This window comes from Daktulosphaira vitifoliae, unplaced genomic scaffold (genome assembly GCF_025091365.1).
Source record: "Daktulosphaira vitifoliae isolate Bord-2020 unplaced genomic scaffold, ASM2509136v1 Scaffold_1, whole genome shotgun sequence".
Lineage (NCBI taxonomy): Eukaryota > Metazoa > Arthropoda > Insecta > Hemiptera > Phylloxeridae > Daktulosphaira > Daktulosphaira vitifoliae.
In genome coordinates this window covers 1,944,183-1,968,280 of record NW_026099572.1, presented here as the reverse complement: position 1 = coordinate 1,968,280, position 24,098 = coordinate 1,944,183, and the positions used below count along the sequence as shown (strand labels likewise).

Genomic DNA, 24,098 nt, shown 5'->3' with positions numbered 1-24,098 from the left:
AACTGTTTTATTATTTTTACTAATTAATAAAGTAAATTTCACTACGCAAAAGATTAAATAATGATCTTATTTTTATTAAAACATAGTAAAATGTTATTTTATACAAAAAGTAGTCTAACTAGAGAACAATGTTATCACTTCAGTTTTTTTTTACCTATAAGAAGGTGGATAAATTCATCTTGGTTATAACGTTACAAAAACACTATCTAACCCTGTTTTTTACTATTGTTAACTTACATTTCAACTTTATTTGGTTATTATTATTTATTTATTTTGATTCATATTTATATCATATGATACGATATACATTTATATAATGTATATTATAGGTACTTCGGACAATATTGACACTAGTTAAGTAAACAAATATTTTAAGTATTTAAATTTTATATATTTGACAAATATTTTAATAATATAACTTATTTCAAATAACACTTGCCATTTAGCGTCATTAAATATTTTAATTATATATTAACGTATAATAAATAATTACTAAGTAACTAGAAAAAAAATACATTTTATGTACATATTTTTAAATTGTTTTCATAGAGCATAAACGTTATGAAACTATGAAATCAATGTTAATTATAAACTAAACAGTGAGTCTTTGAAAATTATTTTAGTAGATAAATTATCAAATGGAATAAGTAAGAAAGTTATTGGTATAATTAAAGAAATTAGATTTTTAAATGGTATAAAAACCAAAGGTCGTGGAGAAGATATTCATTTGACAATTATTCATCAAGTGTTTGTATTTAAAATACATAGACAAAAAGAAATTTTAGATATTTTAGGGCATTGTCTATGTCTAATAGTAGTACAAATAAGATCACTCAAGGATATGATGACTAGTTCTTTTTAATTTTTGCGTTCAACGTTTTTTTTTTGTTATTAAAAATATTACCCTTCTTTTCTCTTAAAGCAGAATTTTATACATTATTCAAACAAATCGTTAGCAAACTGACGAATCAAGAAATATTCTTGAAACTTGTCTTCCTATCCCCGTTGATAAAATAATAATATGTTAATATATCGTTCTTCAACTTAATTACAAAATTATAATATAATCAAAAATTTATACAGAGTTATAAAAATTAATACTTGAGAATTAAAAGAATTTGTTATGCAATTCTCACTAATTTTTTAATATTACAATTTGGTACATAAGATGTATCAATTACAGTTATTATTTTTACAAGTAAAAATACAAAGCACTTATAAGTAACTCTAAGTGCTTAGACGGATTATGATGAATTTTAGATGATGTATTTTAGTATGAAGGTACAAAGTTGTCATTAGAGGTCTAAGGGATTTTGTTCGATTCGTATTTACAAAAAAAAGAATAAAATTAATTATGCATTTAACTTGCATTGGAACATCACCCATCAATTTTGTCAACTTAATCGAAACAGTAACCACGCAAATGTTGTTATCACCCACAACGAGTGAAGATGACTACATTGGTTGCTACCACCGTGTTGCATTGCTGCTGGCGTTTCACCTAAATAACAACAAAAAATACATACAAATGCAATAAAAATAATTATGTAGACCCAACTGTATGCATAACTTATTATTTTTTTTTTAATTTCACTTATACTCCATTTATTTTACGCATTTCAAATGTTGTTCATATAAAAAAAAGTGTTTTTAATCAATTTAATTTCATAGATACAGAGAGATGTAGTTACGAATTTATACTTTAAATACAGGAAAAAAAATGACAAGGCGTGCTAACCTCGATCCAGTAACCAACAAGGTAAGTCTAAGTATTGGTTCATGTAACGACTAAAATATATTAATAGATTCTTAAACTTTACTCTAAGAACCTAAAAGTGTATAAGTCTTATACACTTTTACTATACTATATCTTATACTATAAGATGTACATAAAAGTACATTTAAGTGTAATAATTTTTTTATAAATTATAAGTATTAATAATTTTATTTAACAGTCAGACCCTAAAAACATATTCCCCTATCTCCCTTAATATGTATTTGTACTTGACAGTAAAAATAATTTTTTTTTACTTTAAAAATGTAAAAATAACTGAAATATTTTTGTAATTTGTAAAACGATAATTTATTTAAAAGCTTAGAAGTATTATCTGTATAATAATAATTTCCATTCTTTATTACATACATGTATTAATTTAGAATATATTTATTCATAAAATATTTCATTTAAGTAACATATTATTTTTTTTAATAAAGTATTATTACCGTTCAGGACGTGTACAGTGACTGATGTTCGAGCTATGTCTGTCAGAGAACATGTATATTTTCCAGAGTCTGATGTTTGAGCGTTAGCAACAAAAAGCCTACTCTTGGCTCCATTTGTGAGTATATCAGTCTTCACACTAGATAAATAAAAATATTTAAATATATTAGATCAGCAGATTTCTTTAAATGTATTACAACTTATTAATTATTTTGATTAAAAATTATTTAAAAATTTTACCAGTCAATATTTTTTATTGTTAGTTCCTGTAAGATGTGAATTACAATAATGTTATATCATTTTCATATTATATAATAGGATTTTTTTAACGGTAGTCATTCGGATTCTCTTAAAATAATAGTATTTTTTTTGGCTTTTGTTCGTGACATATATATATTTATTTATTTGTCATAGAATATTTTTTTATGTTCATCACTTACATGTTATAGAGGTGTCAAATTAATTTTTTTAATAGATTTTTATTTTCAAACATTTTATAAAATCAGTTTGAAATAATATATTACTTACAAATGAATCAAAATCGAAATGTTTAATATATATTTAACATTTTATTATTAAATATTAAATAATACAATTCTAACCCTAAGATATTATTATTTATAAATATTTATTCGAGTACGAAAACAATCGGATATTTTATGTGAAATATCTGATATTTTTAATTGTAGAATAAACAATCAGAAACGATACATTCCGTCTGTAACGTAAAACGTCGATGTAACTTGAAATTTTCAAAAATCTAACCATTCATATTTTATATTTTCAAAATACATTGATATCTTGATGAAAATTGTATAACCTAATAAATGTATAAAAAATATACATTATTTTCGAAATCAGTTTAGTAGTTAACCAACTAGAATGTTAAATTAATTGGAAGAATCAAATAATAGAATTATTACATAAATAATGCTCGAGTTTACTTTATTGCTATGTGTCAAGGAAAAATAATTTATGATTTCTTATCATAAACTTATCAGTATACTATTAATAATGAATTTAATATATTTTGGATTAAAACTCATGTACCAAAATTTAAATGATGCCATCCTTTTTTTTAAATTGAAATTTTGTCTTTTTTTCCATCTGTAATTTGGTGCCCAGAGACCAAAATTCCTCGCCTCTTTTAATTTTAGGCTTGGAATTTTGTGTTAAAAAAAAACATATTTTTTCAATTTATGAGACATTTATTCCTAACGCAATTAAGTACTTGTATACAATTTGTCCATATAAAATAAAGCAGACTGTTTAAAGTAGTATGCTTATTTATTTTGGTATTAAACCAAAAAGTGAGCTTGACCATAGTAAACTTTAATTTTTAGTAAGGTCAGGTACATTGCTTTGTAAACTTAAGTGAAGTGTTCTAACTATACTAGAAAAACGATATTTGCTATTGTTAAAATATATTTATTTTATTAGTATTTATTTATTAGTATTACCCATTGCACAATCTAAGTTACAAAACAAAGCGGCTATATTGATTTTTAATTACTTAAAAATATTGCTAGGTGACATGATACAGTTCTGTTTGGCAGTTTCTTATAAATAATAAATTGGAAATGTTTATTAGTACAAGTCATTTAGCATTAGTAAGTATTATCGTTTTATACACTTATATATTTAATTAATAAGTAAACATGTTACACAAGTTATATATATTAAGGTGTCTCTTATTTTTAAAATTTTGTAAATTCTTCGAGCTCATCCGCCAAATTTGTGTTTATACATAAAAAAGTGACTACAAAAAATTTCAACCGTTTAGATAAGTTTAACTCGTGCCGACTTGGGGTTGAAAATTGGGCAAAGAGAGTAGTTTTTTAGTTCTTAGCAATTAACGAGTTAATTAGAGCTCTCACAAAAAAATGTATAAATTAAAGTGTAAATCTGATTTTTTATATATAAATTCAGTTATACATTTATTTTTCTAAATCTATTAGTTTTACAAAAAAATGTCAAAATACGTAATAATTCGTAAAATTGTCCAAATCAGAATATTTACGAATATTTCATCATATCATATGTGATACAACCTAATATTTCATACAAATTTTGTTTAAAATTAAATTTTACAAAATAAAAGTAAAAATTTCATTGAACCAATCGTTTTATTGCTATAGCTGAGATAGCTCGATCATATTACGATTTTTACTAAATATATAAGTTTTATTGCTAGATTCTGTTAGTTATCATCTGCTATATGATAAATAATACTCTACGCAAGTATACCTTATTTATCAAATAATATAATTATAAGTTCTTCTTCATCCATAAAATCTGGAAACGAAAAACCATTTAATGTTTTAGCAAAATAGAATAAAAGGCGGCAAAGAAATGTCATAGCAGCGAAACTCGCAGCTGCGTCAGATTGGTGTAAAATATGTGCACGAGACGCAATTTATATTATTCAGGAAATAGTTGAAGCTTTATGTCATGAAATCGATTCTCTTATCATAAATAAGTCTTCAGTACATAGATGCCGCGATTACGTATTTTGACATTTTTCTGTAAAACTAATGGACTTAGAAGAAGAACTGTTATAACTTAATTTATTTTTAAAAATAAGAACATCCTAATACATATATAGTTAAAATAATTACACTCGCGATATAACGATCTGTGTTCGGTAAGGTGGTTGGCATACTCTATATATTGTTCCTTGCGTTTGCTGTTTCTATCGTTGTAAGTCAGTTGTCCGTTGTTGATACTGTTTTAAGTAGGTTGTTCGGAAAAACCGATGTTTCACATATTCATTAATTTTTCAACTATTATCGAGAGTTGATTAAATATGATGAAATGAATCGACTGATCCGTCAGAACCGTCGTGTCTTACATGCTAAAGGTGGCTTCATTTTTGCCCAGGCCGCATTTGAAGGAATGCAAATCTTACTCTTTGTACCCGGCGGCAAATTTACGTCTCATTTTAAGAGGCGGCAAATTATCACGAAGCACAATGATATCCTGGTATTACATAAAAATTTATCACCAAAAGATTGCAATTGTTATGTTATATTCATAACTGAAAAATATATATGCTATTCTACAACTTGTGACCTTCTTATTTTTGCTCAGTGGGGCGATTTAATAAATTGGCTAAAGGCGCCAAAAATCCGAAAGCGACTCTATAATTGCCTGTGAAATACATTTCCTTGGTTATTTGGTTTTCTATTATGTATTATCAATATTATTAAGTTGTTATAATATATGTATTTTAGTGTTCAATGTGCGTTTTGTTATTCCTAGCTGAAGTCTTTTATATATAATGTTACAAATATTCCGTTTATTTTAAATAAAAAATACCCAGCACAGGGGGGTCATGGCACAGTGGTGACGTGGCATAGTTGGATCAAGTATAATGATATCTGACAGTGATTAAAATCGCTATCAAAAATAAACGCTTCGATGCAAATCTTTAGATTGTGTTTAATTTTAAAAAAATTAGTGTATTATTCCAAAAGCTACATGATCTGCTAGTTCCTTATTAATATCTTGATTAAGATAAAGTATGTCGAATGAAAAAGGGATTATTAAAAAATATTATTTCTCATAAAAAAATTGTGTTGATCCATACACTTTTCAATAAGTTATAGCATTATAAAGTAAAAAATGTAAATTATAAAATCGAGAATTTTCACACAAAAATAGCATTTGGTAGCCATTTTCACCATGAAGACAAGTCCAGAGGTCAAAATTTTTTTTTTCAAATTAAAGTATATTACATTAGCTTTAATTTAAGATATATATAAAAGTGTCAGACCTTCCGGAACATTTTCAAAAGTTAAGTTGAAAAAGTTAATTTTTTGTGAAAAAGTTGTCTTTTTAAATCCCCCCCTGTGGGCAGATAAAGGGTCAAATTTACAAAAAAAATATATCAAATGATAGGTAAAGACATCAAGCATCTATAAAAAAAAAATTATATTGATATGTGTCATTTTTGAAAAAATTACGGCACATTTTAGTAAAAAAAATTGAAAAAATTTCGAAAATTAGCGATTTTAAAATTTGTAATTTTTTTGGAGGTTTCCCCCATTTACGGGGAACGAGGGAAATTTTTTCAATTTTTAAGGTAATGTCTTCGACTAGATACAATTTGTGATCTTTTGACGTATCGTTGAAAGAAATCCATTCGGTGAGAACTGAGAAAAAGTGGTAACAGACATTAAAAAAAAACACATCATAGTAAAACCAATACCTTCTCAGCTTCGCATCGAAGCTAAAATAACATAGCCACATGTGAACAATTCTTATTATATTTGGATTATTTAGTTTCGCAAAACCACTCAGTGGATGTGCTATCTAGTGTCGTTATCACCAACCACTTCTCCAGTTTTATTATGATACCGCTAGATAGTAATCGCTGGGTGTGCTATACCTCTGCATGGGTCGTTTTATAATGTTTACACACTGCATCATTGTTTCATTCAAAAAATTTTCCATATTATTATTTAGTAACAGTATCAAAAGTCTTCTACGTTTAAAATGTTACAAAAACATATTCATAAAATAAATATGTTTTTGTAAAAAATTTTTTTTAACTGTTTCAGTGTAATCATTTCATAAATATCATTAAGTAACATCATATAAACTCATTATTCTACTATTTTTACTTTTTTTAAATGACATTAATGATATTAATGATATTTTGAACAATTGTTATTTTTTAATGTTCGATGATGATGTAAAACTATATACTCACCTATACATATGTTTGCATCAAATTACAAGATTATTTACGGGACCGGTGATTATTGTGTCTACGACCGAAAGGGGGTTACCACAAAGAGGCTGTAATTTTACATGGTTAATTATTTAATAATGAAAATACAATTTTTTTTTTTTTGAGGAATCAAATATCCTTTATTAATACTCCTCTAAACAAAACCCTTATTACGCCAATAACTATGTCATTGGTTGTTGTACGAAGTCTCCAAAGCTTTGGGCTCGTGGTATGTTTCCCATTCATTCCGTACTTGCTCCGGGACTGATTATACACATAATAGGTGTAGCATATTATGTAATATAATTTATTGATAAGATTACATTAATATAAATTGTAATATTTTGGCTTTTTGTAAGTCGTTTGACCAATAAAAACTCAAGTTTCTTATTATTTTTAGAGATTATTTGTCAGAAGTATGTCAGTAGTTTCTACTTCCAAAGTACAAAACCATTGGTAATGTTATAAAAATATAGTCGATCTTATATTTATTAACTTAAAACACTAGAGGAATAACGTGTATTCTTTAAAAATAAACTAAAACGATATTTCGGACCAAATAAATAAACATGTAATGCGGTATTATCAACGTTTTTTATCTCCTGCATTATTTCACGAAAATTCTTTATTATTTTTATCGCCAAGTAAATCATTGGAAGTAGTTGAGTGTTTACTATGTTTCTAAAAAGCAATTTTTCACATCAATTCTAATCTTTCTTCGTTTTTAATACTAAAGTACTTGTATTGGTAGTGATATATATATCCATCACGTGTGTTTTTTAATGCCAGGTTTGATTTTTTTTTTTAGAAAATATTTATATTTGTTCTGAGTGAACTTTTTTTTTAATACAGTTGCTTGTCACTTTCTCTTATAATTGATATAATGTATAATGAAAAATCCTTAATTTTGATGGTCTTGATCATATGAATGAATAATAGATATTTAAAATAATAAAATCATTTACTACAAATGATCAAATGATCATTTACTATCACTTAATACAAACTACAAAAATAAGAAATGAAAAAATAAAATGTGGATTGGTCTATGTTGAGAATATTTTATATTTTGCTTTTTTTATATTGAGAATCGCCCCTAAAGGTTTTGGAAAGAATTTATTAATAATATTTGTTTGGTGGAGTATTATTATCAATTAAATTAATTATAATTTATTAAAAGTAATATAATTACATCCTATTGTATAATATTTTGTTTTACATAAAAAATAAAACTGTACAATTGTTTTATTTATTATTATTGAACGGTTTGTTAATTGAGTGATACTTTTATTATATTTTCATTTATTAAGTCGCACGGTCACTGCGTGAAATATGTAATAGGGAATACATTATAAAATAATAATAATTTAGTATTTGCTAGTTATTTTTTTTCAAAATAAACAGTCATGAGTAAACTCAATATTGTAAACTTTCTCATTTCAAACAACTTCCAATAATGGACATATTTATTGGCCTCGCGAGAGTTTATTACTGGAAAAATATGCTCTTGTCTCCTATATTACATTAATTTTATCGTATGACAATTTATAATCATAAATTGTATTTTGTTTCTGTTTTATTTTTTGAAAATCTAGCATTATGTGTTATTTATTATTAGTTAATAAATCATATTTTTGGCTTTAGACTTTGTAATATGGCACGTGTAACGTACAAATCAAAATTATTTTAATAACCAACAAAATTATACGTCTATAGAAATATAAAACCTTTTGTTACAAACTATAACAATTTGTTGTATTACCTGATGCCACCTCGGCTAGTGTCGTAATTTAGGTTAGTTGACTCATGACGCCAAACGATGAATTGACTGGGTTGGGGCACTTTAGTTATAAAACATTTCAGCTCTATTGTACTACCTACATAGTAAAATTTATCTTTTACTGGAACACCCCTTTCGTCGGTGATTTCAAGTTGAGGTACTGAAACAAATAAATAATTAAAATAAGAATGCATTTTTAAGAACTGAAGAATCGCATAAATTTTAAGAAAGGTTAGTTATGCACTTAAATGTTCAAGAAAATACAAATAAATGTTTTTAGCTTAGGACATAGAGTACTGTTATTTGCAGTGCTCGAAGGTGGAAAAAAAAAAGTAGAGAAATTCTAAGAACAACAAAAAAAGAGCGAAACATCTTTTTTTGCTTATCCCACCAAGAAAAGATAATTAAAATATAAATAAGACTTTTTGAATAAAAATAACAAAATTATCAGATTCCCAGTTACTTATAGCAAAAAAATTAAACAGTTTTTTGATAAAATTAAAATAAAAAGATTTATTTTCAAGAAAACATGATAATTAGAAAATCTTTTACAAATGTTGTAGTTGGATAAATTTATTGTTCCATCGTGTTTTCCCATAAAAAAATTAAGAGTTCGTAAAAATAAAAATTAAGGAAACTCCATCTTCTTGCGTACCTCCTTATTTGGAGAACTGGTATTGGTACTTTAAAGAAAATATCTATCTTTAAATCAGTATATTTATTCTATTGTCACAGTTGGATGTTTAATTAAAATAATTGAGATGGGTGGTAGAAATAAAATTCAATAAGCAATAAATTCGCATTTCATTTACAATTAGTACTATTTTTGTAAAGTAGAGAACTTCAAGATAAAGAGCTAAGAAAGGTAGAGGATTAAAAAAAAAACTAAATAGGCAAAAATATCTAATACAAAACTTTTAGTTTGAATTTGATTTATTTATATATTTCTGATTTTGAAGAACAATTTGTGTCTAGGTAAGCCACTTAAACCATTTTTATATATTACACAAAAAATGCAATTTCTTGAAGTTTTAAAATAATCATGCTTCTCATAAGCGGAAAAAAATAAATTACGTTTTTTTTGCTCAACATTGCAAATTTAGGGCTTGTGTAGTATTAAATAAGTCTCAAAAAATAGTGCAACTGTAGGCCCCGTATTTAAATTTCTAGTTATGCCCATGAATAGTACGTTTAGCGTACTATTAGATTTTTTTACAAGTACATTTTAGTAACTTACATTGATTATAGATATATTTTATACGTGTATTTCCCTAGTTACCCTATATTTAAAAATACATAAACTTATTAATTATTGACATTTCTTATTAAATAAATAATATTATATGTATTAATAATAACTGTGTTTCAAAACATTACTAATGTTATATTGAATTTGTCATATATGTAGAAACCTTAATAAATCATACCATATCTATACATATTATTTAATTAACTATCGATCGGCTTAATTTTTGAATAATAACATTTCAACATTAAGCTATTATTTGCAATTATTTAATACATTATTCATACAAATGGAATTCAAAATCCTACCTAACATTTATATTCATACTAAATTACTACACACCCTATGTAAAAAAAAATTAATAATTATTTATATTAAACTTGTAACATAAACGATGTATCGCTTCTGTCTATTCTTTTAACTGAAATAAAACACCACACTCAGAATACATCGTGTCTGAGTGTATTCAACAAATCGGTCATAATTTTAGAAACATGTAATCATAATACTTCATTTTTGACAAAACTGTAGATAATACTTTTACCGATTAAGGTTCAACTTTAGCTTGTAATACGGATTGTTATATGATATAAATAATATTAAGGATCTTTGAAAAACATTTGTACTAGTTTTCAATAATGGCTTTAAATATAATTTCCATTTTATTCACAGTACTTACCTATGATAGATAAATATACAGAAAATGCGATCGGTGGGTGTGTAGAAACTTGACATTCGTAATGACCTGCGTCTCTTTCATTCAGATAAGATATACGTAGTTGCCAATCGTTGGGGTCCTTGAACAAAAGTTCATATCGTTGATCTGTACTGTATACATGATGACCGAAAGATAGTAACTGCATTTTATCTCCAGTTCTTCTTACCCACGAAACCTACGGCATAATGAAAAAAAAAGTATATTTCGGTGTTATTAAGCATGTGATTAAATATATTTTTCAAACAAAGGCGACTGAAGAAAAATATTCTAAAAGAAGTAACTTATAAGCTTAACTACGAGTAAAATGAACCGAGGACTTCTCGATAATTTTCAATTATAAATATTCACCGTCATTCAAGAAGTGACCAAGTGATCATATTTGATTTAAATTTTTCTTTAAACAATTCAAAGAGTTAATTAAATATTTTTAAATGAAGTAATATAATAAAATTTTAGAGGATTGTTGTTATTTGTTTAGCGCTGATTATGATAATCTGATTGATGAAATACCTATTCACGTTTTTTTCTAAGAATATTATGGCTTTTAGTGTTTTTAACAATTTTATTAAATTTAAATATATTTTTTAATTTTAATTAACATTATCTGCAAGATGATCATTGTTTTTTAAAATTGAAGGTTAATATCTTAATAGTTTTCCAAACTTAAATTTTGAAAAATACATTAAAACTAAAATACAAATGCCTATTATCAATTATCAATTATTTTTAAAAATGAGATTTCGATTTTTAAAGAGAGTACATAATTTAAGAGAGTAACAGAGAGCAAATATTAATTTGGTTATTGATTTCACAATAAATGAAATTAGAGTAAAAATAAATACTTTGGTTTTAATAAAAATGTATTCATGTCAAACTCAAATATACGTCAATAAAATTTATTAAAACCAGCTTCAAAATATGATTAGTTATTAATATATTAAATATTTAAAAATGTTCCATTAAAATGCTGTTCTTGAAAAATATTAAAGAAGTGATATATGAATTTAAACTTAGTTGACATTTCTTTAGTTTTAATCATAAATAAAATTGTGAGTCTGTTGGGTATTTTGCAGTCATTAACTTATTTTATCACATTCTAAATTAATAACACATTGTAATATAAAGCATAATATTTATTTAATATATATATTTATAAATACATCTGTATATACCTGTGGTATAAATAGTTATCATACAATATAAAGTTAAGTACACCAGTTTCTTCAAATAAATCATTTCATGACTACAAAGGTGTGAAGTCATAAAAGTACCGAAAAAAGTTTATGAGTCTTCATTAAACATTCCGATCTCTTTTCTTAAAATCTAAATATCTAAATCTGGTTGGTCATTAAATGTTGACAATCATAATTGTTTTAGAATAATTTAGTTTATTTTCTATCAATATTGAATATCATGTTCTATATCTAACAATATTTGTACATTTTCAAAGAACCCTAATTTCTTCTAATTGAAATGTTGCTCTTGGTTCTTACTTTTAATTTTCAAATCATTAATTATTACTATGAGTATATAATTTATTAATTCATAGTTGAACTATGTTTTTTTACAAAAAACGTGTAGGAAGGCATTGTGTAGTGGAACTTAACAATAACTAAGGCATAGTTCCAAACAAGCTGACAAATTTTCCTCTGTCGTGACCCCAGACCTTTTGTTTGCAAAAGTATTCAATGTAGACATATTATGGGATATTCTACAGTTTGACGTAGTCTCCTACCATCGTATAATATGGACATTCTCTACTATATTGTTTCATCAATATAGGCGATATGTGATGGAACGCGTACTTTATACAATGTTTGTTGTATATAGTGTTTACGAAATGAAAAAAAAGAGTGATAAATATTCGCATAACAAAAAAGAGATATGGGTATAAAAAAGCCATGAAGTCAAAATAAGAGGTAATTTGTCTAATTTGAAGTGTTTACGGGTACATTTTATGTATAGACTTCTATCATTGAGAATGGCTTCTAATAAATAAGTTGCTTTATTTTGGTTAAATTATTATGAGTGGCTCATAATATTAACCACTCGCAATACATGGCCAATGGTTAATGTGTCAGTGGTCATAAAAATTATTAGCTCCATTACTATTATATTAATTTTTGTAGGTATGAAAAACTTGCTAAAGACCACGTGTCCTCATTTAGTTGGTCGCAGATGTTTACTCTTTATTGTTAAAAATGATAGTCATTAGTCTAAAAAAAAATTCTTTTTACAAAAACAAATTAGAATTACCTATAGATTAAGAAAAATAAATATTTAAGTTTTGTTAAATAAAATTAAGCCTTAGTAAACATAGTGATGATTTGGTATTGTGAGTATAGATTGATATTTGACAGAAATAAAAATCACTACCAAAAACACTATAAAATAAATGTGTAAAATCGAAAATACGTAAAAAAACCCAACTGATTACTACAATACAAAAATATGTGACATTTTAATTTTTTTAATCATTAAGTCACTTAAAAATCTTTAATTTGATATTAGTAAAACATTGTCAGACTTTCCGAAAGATTTTTAAAAATTAAAAAGAAAACAATTTTTCATTGTGTGGGTTAAACCGTTTTGTTTTAAAATGAGTATTTTTTTTTGACAGACTAAAAAAAACATTGTAAAATTAATATCTTCTCAGACTCGCATCGAGACTAAAATAATTTAAGTATACTATCCTAAAATTCAGTACTCTGCTCATTGTTGAAAGCCTTAATTCTATTGTTTAGAATGTGATTGCAGTCGTAAGTTTTGATAATTAAAAATATTTATTTTAAAGTTCAAACAATAATCAAGAAATAAATACCGAACAAATTTCACTACTGATTCAAAATAGTTACGAACAAATGCACATGATTAAGCAATTAGTATTTTAATTTATTTTGAAAATTAATACACACCAGAATTTTATGTTGGTACAAAAATTTTAAGGAAATGATAGTTACTTTTGTAAGTATAGCTCGACAGAAATTATTTGCAAAACAAATTTTTATGATCTACAATCCATTTCATCAAATATGAATCTTTTTTTTAAACCAATGTTTCGCGCTTATTTCAAATTTGTTTTCAGATTTCAGCCCTTTTTGTTTTTAGATAATTTCTAATTACTTAAAATCGGATAACAAAAGTTATATTTAAAAATTGTTATTCATTTTTAACTCATTAAATGTGATTTGAGATAACGTTTCTATTAATATAACATGAAATTACATTTATTAATAAAAATAAACGATAGTGCATTGGGTCACGACACAGTTTGGACGTGGCATAGTTGGGACAAGTATAGATGATATCTGACACTAATTTAAATCACTATCATAAGGAAATTGGTGGATTATTCCAAAAGAAAAATTAACTCCTATTTCATTTATTATTCCTAATTAGTAGTTCTATGATTTATAAGTATAATATAAGAATAAATATCTATTATAGCAATTCAACGCAGTATGAAATTGATATTTAATAATTTAGTACTGTAATTTTTACGAAAATTTATAAAGTAATTGTTACTATTATGGCAAAAGTGTCTAAAAATTGAAATGCTCGATGGAATACTTAAAAAAAAACTGTTTGTTTCTTATGAATATATTTACTTTTAATATAATGTACTTATCTAAACTCATTTTTGTACTGATTTCAAATCTGCCATTAGATTTTTTCTATCACCACTAATTTTTGAAATGATTAATATTTAGTTAAAAGCAACTATTAACATATAAAAAAATAACCAAAAAAATATTGGTTAAAATGAAATTTCAACAACACAACACGAGACGAAATCATAGGTGAAACTAGGCACGGAATATTTTTGATTATCAGTATATTATAGAATACTATAGGATTACAACTATACGGAAAATAGTTCTGAATATTTCAGTTGTTGTAGCATCTAATTAAACACCAAAAGTTACATAGAAATGATTACTAAGACTTCTATTTAAATGATTTATTTCAATAAAAATACAAAATAATAGTGATTTAAACAAAATTTTGAGTTATCCTTATAGATTTATTATTAATAGTAATTATATAAGTTCACATATAAATCTAAAAATACATTTTTTATTCATCATAAAATTTTCTATTTAATAAAATACAATTTAAACTTGCAAGTCGAACTAAAATCGTGTTTAAAAATTCAACACCTTTAAATTATAAACTTTCATAAAAAAAAACTTTAAAGAAACAAAAAAATAAGTTTAAAATGTCATCTTGAATTGAAACTTTGTATTATTTTTAACATATTAAAAAACAATATTAACTTGATAAAGAAGTTTTTTTAAATTAATTTGTTCAAGAGTTTCTTATTAGTAATAATCTCAAAAAAGAAGTGTTAGAAAAAATCTAATGTCAGACATGAAATTAGCGTAAAATGTTGGTTAAGTAAATTATATATTGGTCTATAATAAAAAAAGAAATATATCAAATGATAGATACTTAATGTATCTACAAGAAAAAAAAATTTTTTTTGATCCATTAATTTTAGAAAAAATTATGGCGGTTTTAAGTAAAAAAAGTTGAAAAAATATCGATAATTACCAATTTTTTAATTTTTGGGGGATTTTCCCCATTTACGGAGAATGAGAGAAATTTTTTCAATTTTTAAGGGTAATGTCTTCGAATAGATACGATTTGTGATCTATTGATATATTGTTCATCGGTCCAGTGAGAGCTGATAATAAGTGGTATAAAATAAATTAATATAAAAAAAAACGGTAGCACAGTGGGGTCGAGGCACAGTGTAGACAAGGCATAGATGAGACAAGTCTAGATGATATTTGACAGTGATTAAAATCACTATCATAAGAAACGCTTCGATGCAAATCTGTAGATAGTGTTTCATTTAGAGAAAGTGGTGGATTATTCCAAAAGCAACATCAACTCTTATTTCACAGCACAGGGGGGTCGCGGTACAGTAGTGACGTAGCATAGTTGAATCAAGTATAATGATATCTGACAGTGATTAAAATCACTATCAAAAAAAAAACGCTAGTTAGTTAAAAACGATAGTGTTTAATTTAAAAAAAATGGTGGATTATTCCAAAAGCTACATGATCTGCTAGTTCCTTATTAATATCCTGATTAAGATAAAGTATGTCGAATGAAAGAGAGATTATTAAAAAATATTATTTCTCATAAAAAAATTGTGTTAATCCATACACTTATCAATAAGTTATAGCATTATAAAGTTAAAAATGTAAAAAATAAAATCGAGAATTTTCAAACGAAAATAGCATTCGGTAGCCATTTTCACCGTGAAGACAAAATAAAGTCCAAATTTTTTTTTTTTAATATTAAAGTATATTACATAAGCTTTAATTTAAGATATATATATAAAAGTATCAGTATTTCCGTAACACTTTAAAAAATTAAGTTGAAAAGTTCTACTTTCTCTATGCATTTTTCAGATTTGAACCCCTCCGTATATAGGGAAATAGTCTGATTTAAAAAAAAAATATGTCGAATGAAATATGTGTATAAATAATACTTATCATGAAAAAATTGTATTCATCCATACATTTTTTAAAAAAGTTATAGCATTTTAAAGTAAAAAACGGTAGCACAGTGGGGTCGAGGCACAGTGTAGACAAGGCTTAGATGATATTTGACAGTGATTAAAATCACTATCATAAGAAACACTTTGATACAAATCTGTAGATAGTGTTTCATTTAGAGAAATTGGTGGTTTATTCCAAAAGCAACATCAACTCTTATTTCTTTGATTATATCCTAATTAGTAGTTCTTTGATTTTAAAATATAATATATGAATAAATACTAAATTATAATTATTAAATTTAGTATGAAATTGATATTCAATAATTTAATTTTGTAATTTAAACGGAGAAATTATAAAAATAATAAAGAAGTTGTATTTTGCTTTATTTTTACGTGTATAAAAATTTAAAGGGCTTGATACAATAAATTTCAATAAAAACTGTTTGTTACTATAAATAAATGCACTGAACTACAAGGAACTTTCATCAGTAACAAAAATATACCATTCTAAATCAACTTTTCGCGATGTTTTCAAATCTGCAATTAGACTTTTTCTATCAGTTCTAAGTTTTAATATTATTAAAAATTAGTATTTACATATAAAAAATTCGCATCGAAGCTAAAAAATTGGCTATTTAAGCTAACTCAAATTTAAAAATTACTTTTTCGACTTTAAAAAAGTAAAAAAAATTTAATAAGTTTAATTTCTTATGTCTTATGAACTTTATTCTATGTCAATTAAATTATATAATATTCATGAAAGTCAATATATTCTCCTAATAAGATATTTTAAAATAAAATAAAATACAAAACCTAGAATTTTAATAGAAAAATAGCATATTTTTGAATACGGTAGCCATTTGCGCATAGAAGATAGGTCGTCGGGACAAATTTTTTTTTTNGATATTTTAAAATAAATAAAATACATAACCTAAAATTTTAATAGAAAAATACCATATTTTCGAATACGGTAGTCATTTGCACATAGAAGATAGGTCGTCAGGACAAATTTTTTTTTTCATTTTATTGTACATAAAATAAGCTTTAATTTGATATATGTTTGAAAGACGCAGTATTTCCGGAACATTTTCAAAAATTAAGTTGAAAAAGATAGTTTTTGTAAAAAAGTTGATATTTTAAATCCTCCCCAATGAGCAGGTTAAGTGTTAGATTTTCAAAAAAATGATATCAAACGAAAGGGAAATATCTAAGGTTTTAGTAGAAAAAAAAATTATGTTGATTTGTTTATTTTTCAAAAAGTTATGGAAGTTTTAAGAAAAAAAAGTGAAAAAAATGACAAAATTTACCGATTTTTAAATTTATAATTTTTTTGAATATTTCTCCCATTTGCGGAGAATGAGGGAATTTTTTTCAATTTTTAAGGGTAATGTCTTCAACTAGATACGATTTTTGATTTTTTGACGTATTGTTAAAAGAAATCGGTCCAGTGAGAGCTGAGAAAAAGTGGCAACAGACATAAAAAAAAAAAAACACATCATAGTAAAACCAATACCTTCTCAGCTTCGCATCGAAGCTAAAAAATAAATAAAAACACATGGTATTAAAATTAATACCATCTCAGCTTCGCATCGAAGATAAAAAAATGGTTTGTTTTAATTTGCTAATAAAATAATTAACTATTGATTTCTGAATTTGATAATGAAAAATATATAAATATTTTTATAAAAACTAAAATATATTATTATTGAGTGTCGTGTAGCACGCGATTATGTATGAGTATTAGAAATAATCATTTCATTTATCACTTTGATTTCAATATAATTCCATTTTATCGGTGATGTTATTTTCATTTTGGGTTGTTCGTGAATGTGTGAGACGTATGTGCATATATGTTCATAGTTTTCTAACGTGGTTCATTAATATGACCATTGATACTTCATAAAATTAATATAAATTCGATAATTAATGTTGATGATGGGTTGTTCATTCAGCCATAACCTATCACGATTTGTTTATCATTTATGTTCCGTGATAATATCTAATCAGTGCCGACATCATAGAAGAACTGTGTTTCAGCCGATATTGTGAACATGATGTGGATGCAAATCGTATGTTTACGATAAGGTTGCTTACATTATACAAGTGTATCATTATAAACTTTTTTAATCTATTTTTATAATTTATTATTATTCATTTTTAATAGAAAAAATTGAACTTTTATCACAACTCTTTGCTGACAACACTTAAAAGAATAAAATTAACACTATCAAGTAGAAACATTTAACAAAAATTAAAAAAAAATATTTTTTGTTTGGTTTTTGGTCAGGAATTAGTATAATCACTATTAAAGGTAAAAAGCTAACTAAAAATAACTTTCACATTACGTATATAATAAAAATTAATTTTTTTGTAGAGATAAGTTTTTATTTTAATGTACTTTTTGGTATTCAGGATGATGTTGTATTTAAAATTTCAATATTTCAATGAAAAAAAAATTAGTTATTTAAATAAAATAATAAATACAAATTCTTAACAAAGCCTGTTATATAATTAAAATAAGTATGTAACTACAGTTTCGACTTAAAAGTCTTCATCAGACTGCAGAATTAATATTAAAGAGTATGAAATTTTATTATATGTTTTAATCAAGTTTTTAATTACTCAAAATATAATCCGAAAAACATAGGTTAAAACTTAATCCAACATGACATTTGAGAACAAAATTCTATCTTCGTTCGCTTACAATTTAAGTAAAGTTTAACTTCATCATTTAAAAAATTTGATGACAATATGTCAGGGTTGTTAGGTCTTAAACACTGTTTGTTTAAAACACCAAAAATGTCAAAATTTACATTGGTCTTATGGGACGTTTTAAACTGTTTATTCGTGTTTTAAACAGACTTTTTTTTAAATATGTATTTAACTACCCTAAGCATGTATTTTTGTAGAAATCTTGATAAAATACAATAATTTTTGAAGACAAAAATTCTTTAAAATTACCGAGGTGGTACCTAATTTTCGTAGACTAATAAAAAGTCAGGGCGTTTTGTTGCCAGCACTGCCACTAAACAAATAACGGATGTAGTGATGTTTGAACATTATATGTAAGTACTTGATGTGGAATTATTTTTAATTAAAACTATTGTGTTTCAACTAAAACGCATTAAGATACCGAAGTTTAAAAGTACCTAACCATTATTCATATAAATATCTGTAGGTTTATGTTGAGCAATAGTACTATAGATTATAAAGTTAAACGATCAGTTCAGTGATGTGTCGTTGTAGTAGAAATGTCGCAAAGCGAGAAATAACTATTGTATTCGATTCAGAAAACATCTGATTCATTGCACTTGTCAAGCATGCAGTTTTGAAATCTGAGTTGCTTTGTCTCTATAAATTAGTTGATGTCGAATCCAAAAATTCGTAACAGGGGATTACTCTATCTTACGCGTGCAATAGTATATATTGTAATAAATAATGAATTAATAAACGGTATACAAATATACATATAATATATATAAATCATGAAAAAAAAGTTTGGTCCAATATTCTACTTAATATAAGATTTCTTTGTTAATTGATTTTTCTATCTAATATTTAATTGCTAGGTTCTTTTTCAAGAAGACAAAATATCAAAGATTATTGAGATGAACGGACTATTATCGTAGTTCAACTTACGTTTTGCATGGCTATCTAACTATTTTTATGTTTTTTTTTTTTTAATAATTTTTCTTGTAAGTATATAATAGAATAAGTATTAATAGCTTATAATAACAATTCACGTACGTAATAAAATATTTAATAAATTAAAATACACAAATCATAAGATTACTTATAGATATGATATTTACCGTTTTGTCATTTAATTGTTTAACTTTACAGTGTAAATCTATATTGGCACCGATTTGTACAGTTATGTTGAGATGAGTAGATGGCTCTTCGAAAAAAGGTAATACTCTATCTTCTTCCCTTTTCGGCGAGCTACTAGAAGATGGTTCCCATAAAACTTGATTAAGTAGTGTTTCTATGTTTGCATCGTTATCGTAGGTTGATTCTGAAACAAAATAAAATACAAAGTAAATTACAATTTACCAAACTTCTACGTATTATTAAATTAAAAGAACAAAACTATTGTCATTGGTTACTTTTAAAACCTAAAAATAATTGAGTAAGAATTACTTTTTTCAAATAACATTTTCAAATAAACATCACATACTTTTAACAGATATTATTTCAATGCATTTTTAGTTTTATCTGCGATGTAATTAAATATCAAATATATATTACTATAGATACTATACTATTTATATAACTAAAAAAAAAGTTGTTAATTCATAAAACTGGGTTTCTCGAATTGTTGTTGATAAAGATGAAGGTATTTTCAATCAGCTATGACTATAATTTTATAGTTAAAGTTTGTTTTTTCCTTAAATAATATTGAGTAGAAATTATCTATATTCAATTTTTAAATAAGATTTAGCTCTTTTAAAATGACATATCAGCTTTTGTGAAATAGCCTTATAAATTCACTTTTGATAAGTTTAGGTAATGGTTTAGAGACTTAGTCCAAAAGGAGGATTTATCCCTCAAATAATTTATAAAATTATATGTGCAGAGTATCCCATCATGATATTCTAATAAATCCTATACTTTTTATTAATTGAATATTTTTTTCTATTTTCAAAACTTATTAGAGCTTTGTAGTGTAATAATATAAAAATATTTTTCATATTATTATCATATATAATTTTATATTATTAAAAACATTTTTTTTAACTATCGGAAATGTTTAAAAGGAAATTTATAATAGCTATTTTTAGAGTAAGTTATAAGAAATAATTTGATAGTAAAATCTATTCCTAATGTTTAGTGGTTAAATTTCTAGGGTATTTTAAAATTAGTAAAAACATATCCTCATATCCAACCCAACCTTTGATTTATAAGTAAATAAATTTTTATCAATAGGACCGAAACTTAAATTTAAAGTATCAAAGAACCCAAACTGATCTGATAACTTAAAATATTATTGATAAAACCTGAATCCAAGCTCTAACCTGTAAAAAAAACTATGGTTTGTCCCTGTTTTAGACAAATCAAATATTATATAACTGTAATAAAATTATTGGATTTTTAAAAAGAGAATTATTTAACGTATGCACTTTGTTAGCAGCAAAATATTCACTTAATAATGATGCTTAAAGACTAATTGAGAACTTTTTTTATATTATTGTAATATTATTTAGATACATAAAATTATGAAGACAAAAGCTATTTAAATATTTTATTTTTAGATAGTATTAGAACCATTTAAAATATATAAATGATGATTAGTATTTTTTTTTAAATGTAAAATTACAAGTTTTTGTAAGTTGTTAACCTAAGTTTTAGCTAGTGGTTTTAATTGTATTATTACCTTTATCTGCATTGCAGTATTTCATTATAAAAGTCCATCAATAAAATTCGTGTTGCTAACAGAAGTTTCGCCAGTTTAAAAACGATACACTTTATTTAACCATACAAATTTAATTACAATTACGTGAAATTTTCTAATGTAAAATAAAATATTGTCTTGAAAAGGTTTAACGGTTATGTGATAATTGCATAGATAAAATTATATTGATAAATTTGAATTAATAAATTTGTTTTACTGGAAAGTAGTTATTGTGAATGAATTATTGAATAGATACACTCATCGTTGCTATTGTTTATAAAACATACACGTTCAAAATAAAATTCAATTAACACGTTAATTAGGTACTTTAATATTTTTAACTTAATCAACTGTAAAAATGTTTTTTTTTTAAGTTTTAAAGTAAAACAATTTTCTAACTAGAGAAATTCTAAGAAAAAGTTTCAAGAAGGCGGTTAAATTTATATTGTCCGTATTTTTTAGGGTACCCAAGAGATTGATAAAACTTGTTGACGTAGAAAGACAGTTTATAAACTTAACAAATTAAAATGTTTTAAGATGAATTCATGAAATTTTAAATAAAGTTACGATCCTTGTGTTTTTATTAAAACAACTCTGTCAATAACAAGTGCGAATTAAAATGTGATTAACGATCTTAAATGGTTCAATATCACTTAAATAAGAAGTGATATTTTTAGATTTATAAAAATAAGATTATATAATTCAGAAGATTAATTATTTCATATGATATTTCAAATCTTAAATGGATTAAAATGCAAAAATAAGTGTTCCATATATAGTTATCCATGTATGTTAACTGTCATTAGAATTAAGAGACTAAGTCCTCTTACGTCCTCCTTTAAATTAAGGCCTATTGGTATAGTAACGCATACAAAAATAGTATATTTAGTTCCAATATTCATCAGATTTTACAATTTATAAAATATGATAATAAAATTATAAAAAAATGAATTAACTAGAATGTATCAATATTATTATTCTTTTAAAAAATCTATTGATTCAGTTATATTAAAGATTTCTAGAATTAATAGAAAGAAAAATATAGCTTATGTAAATACTTAAACACAAGATAATGGTTAAATACTTTTTCAACTTCGCATCGAAGCTAAAACAATGTTGAGACAATAAAATATTCTCTCTACGTTTTCTCCTATAAAATACAAGATATATCAGAGAGAAACTTGATAGGCAGCATACACATGACACAATGAAGAAGCATCACTGTTGAAGGTACAAATAAAATATCTCAAAATAAATATCATTGGAGCGATCAAAGTTTCGATGAAAATTGAGGATAAACCTAGTGTCGAAAAAGTAAAACTAAGAGAGAATTAAAAGAAATTTGGAATTATTGAAAATAGCAAAATGGTAAAACATATGTTAAACTATGTGATCTAATGATCAGACCCACGTTAAAAGAAGAAAATGTTAATATATAAGTTAAGTACAATGATTTAATAAATCAATTTGAAATTATAAAAATACATACGGGACAGGAAAAATAGGTTTGAAAATTATAACCGACGAGATAAAATTTTCAAATACCATGTCCAAAAATAATTGTTTAGCCATATTTCGAGAATTCATTCATAGCTGATGATATTTATTTTTAAATTATTTGCCTTTTCTTTGATCAGAAATGATTTGTGGAAATGACATATGTAAATCACTTAATATAAATATATATTTATAATATAATTATAAGTTCTTCTTCATCCATAAAATCTGGAAACGAAAAACCTTTTAATGTTTTAGCAAAATAGAATAAAAGAGGGCAAACAAATTTCACAGTACCGAAACTAGTAGCTGCGTCAGATTGGTGTAAAATAAGTGCACGAGATGCAGTTTATATTATTCAGGAAATAGTTGAAGCTTTATTTCATGAAATCGATTCTCTTATCATAAATAAGTCTTTAGTACATAGATGCTGTGATTACGTATTTTGACATTTTTCTGTAAAACTAACGGACTTAAGAAAAACTATTAAAACTTAATTTATACAAAATAATTAGGTTTACAATTTAATTTCTATAATTTTTTTTTTCGAGAGCGTCAATTTACGAGTTAACTGCTAAAAACTAAAAAACTACCCTTTTTGTCCAATTTTTAACTCCAAATTGGCACGGGTTAAACTTATCTGATTGGCCTGAAATTGTTTGTAGCCACTTTTTATATATACACACAAATTTGGCGGGTGAGCCCGAACAATTTCCAAAATTTTAAAAATAAGGAACACCCTAATGTAAATAGTATTAAGATCTATTATGCATAAATTTTTAATATAAACATGTTGTTTCAAGATAGCTCTTATTATGAGAGAAATGTTTGCAAAGGTAAATAGTAATATGAACTTCTAAAATGTTGAGTTTTGAAGGATTAGCACAATTTTCTAACTTATTAAAATTTTTTAAATTTTAAAACGTCATAAAGTGTTAAGTTTGGATTGTATTAAAATTAATACCCTCTCAGCTTCACATCGAAGTTAAAAAAATCT

General features: G+C 25.0%; 1 protein-coding gene across 3 annotated transcripts in view; it reads right to left on the bottom strand.

Moving 5' to 3' along the window:
- Positions 1-515: 515 nt before the first annotated feature.
- The window catches only part of LOC126893780 (myotilin-like), a 139,567-nt gene continuing 115,984 nt past the window's right edge, over positions 516-24,098 (bottom strand). The window contains exons 3-7 of one of the 3 annotated variants that reach the window (XM_050664275.1): positions 20,025-20,227; positions 10,662-10,875; positions 8,719-8,896; positions 2,224-2,360; positions 516-1,501 (exon numbers count right to left, since the gene is read on the bottom strand). In XM_050664275.1, coding sequence (XP_050520232.1) covers positions 1,395-1,501; positions 2,224-2,360; positions 8,719-8,896; positions 10,662-10,875; positions 20,025-20,227 — 839 coding nt within the window. In that variant the 3' untranslated portion in view covers positions 516-1,394. The remainder of the gene's footprint in view (positions 1,502-2,223; positions 2,361-8,718; positions 8,897-10,661; positions 10,876-20,024; positions 20,228-24,098) is intronic. The other 2 variants (XM_050664274.1, XM_050664273.1) reach the window with 2 other exon arrangements.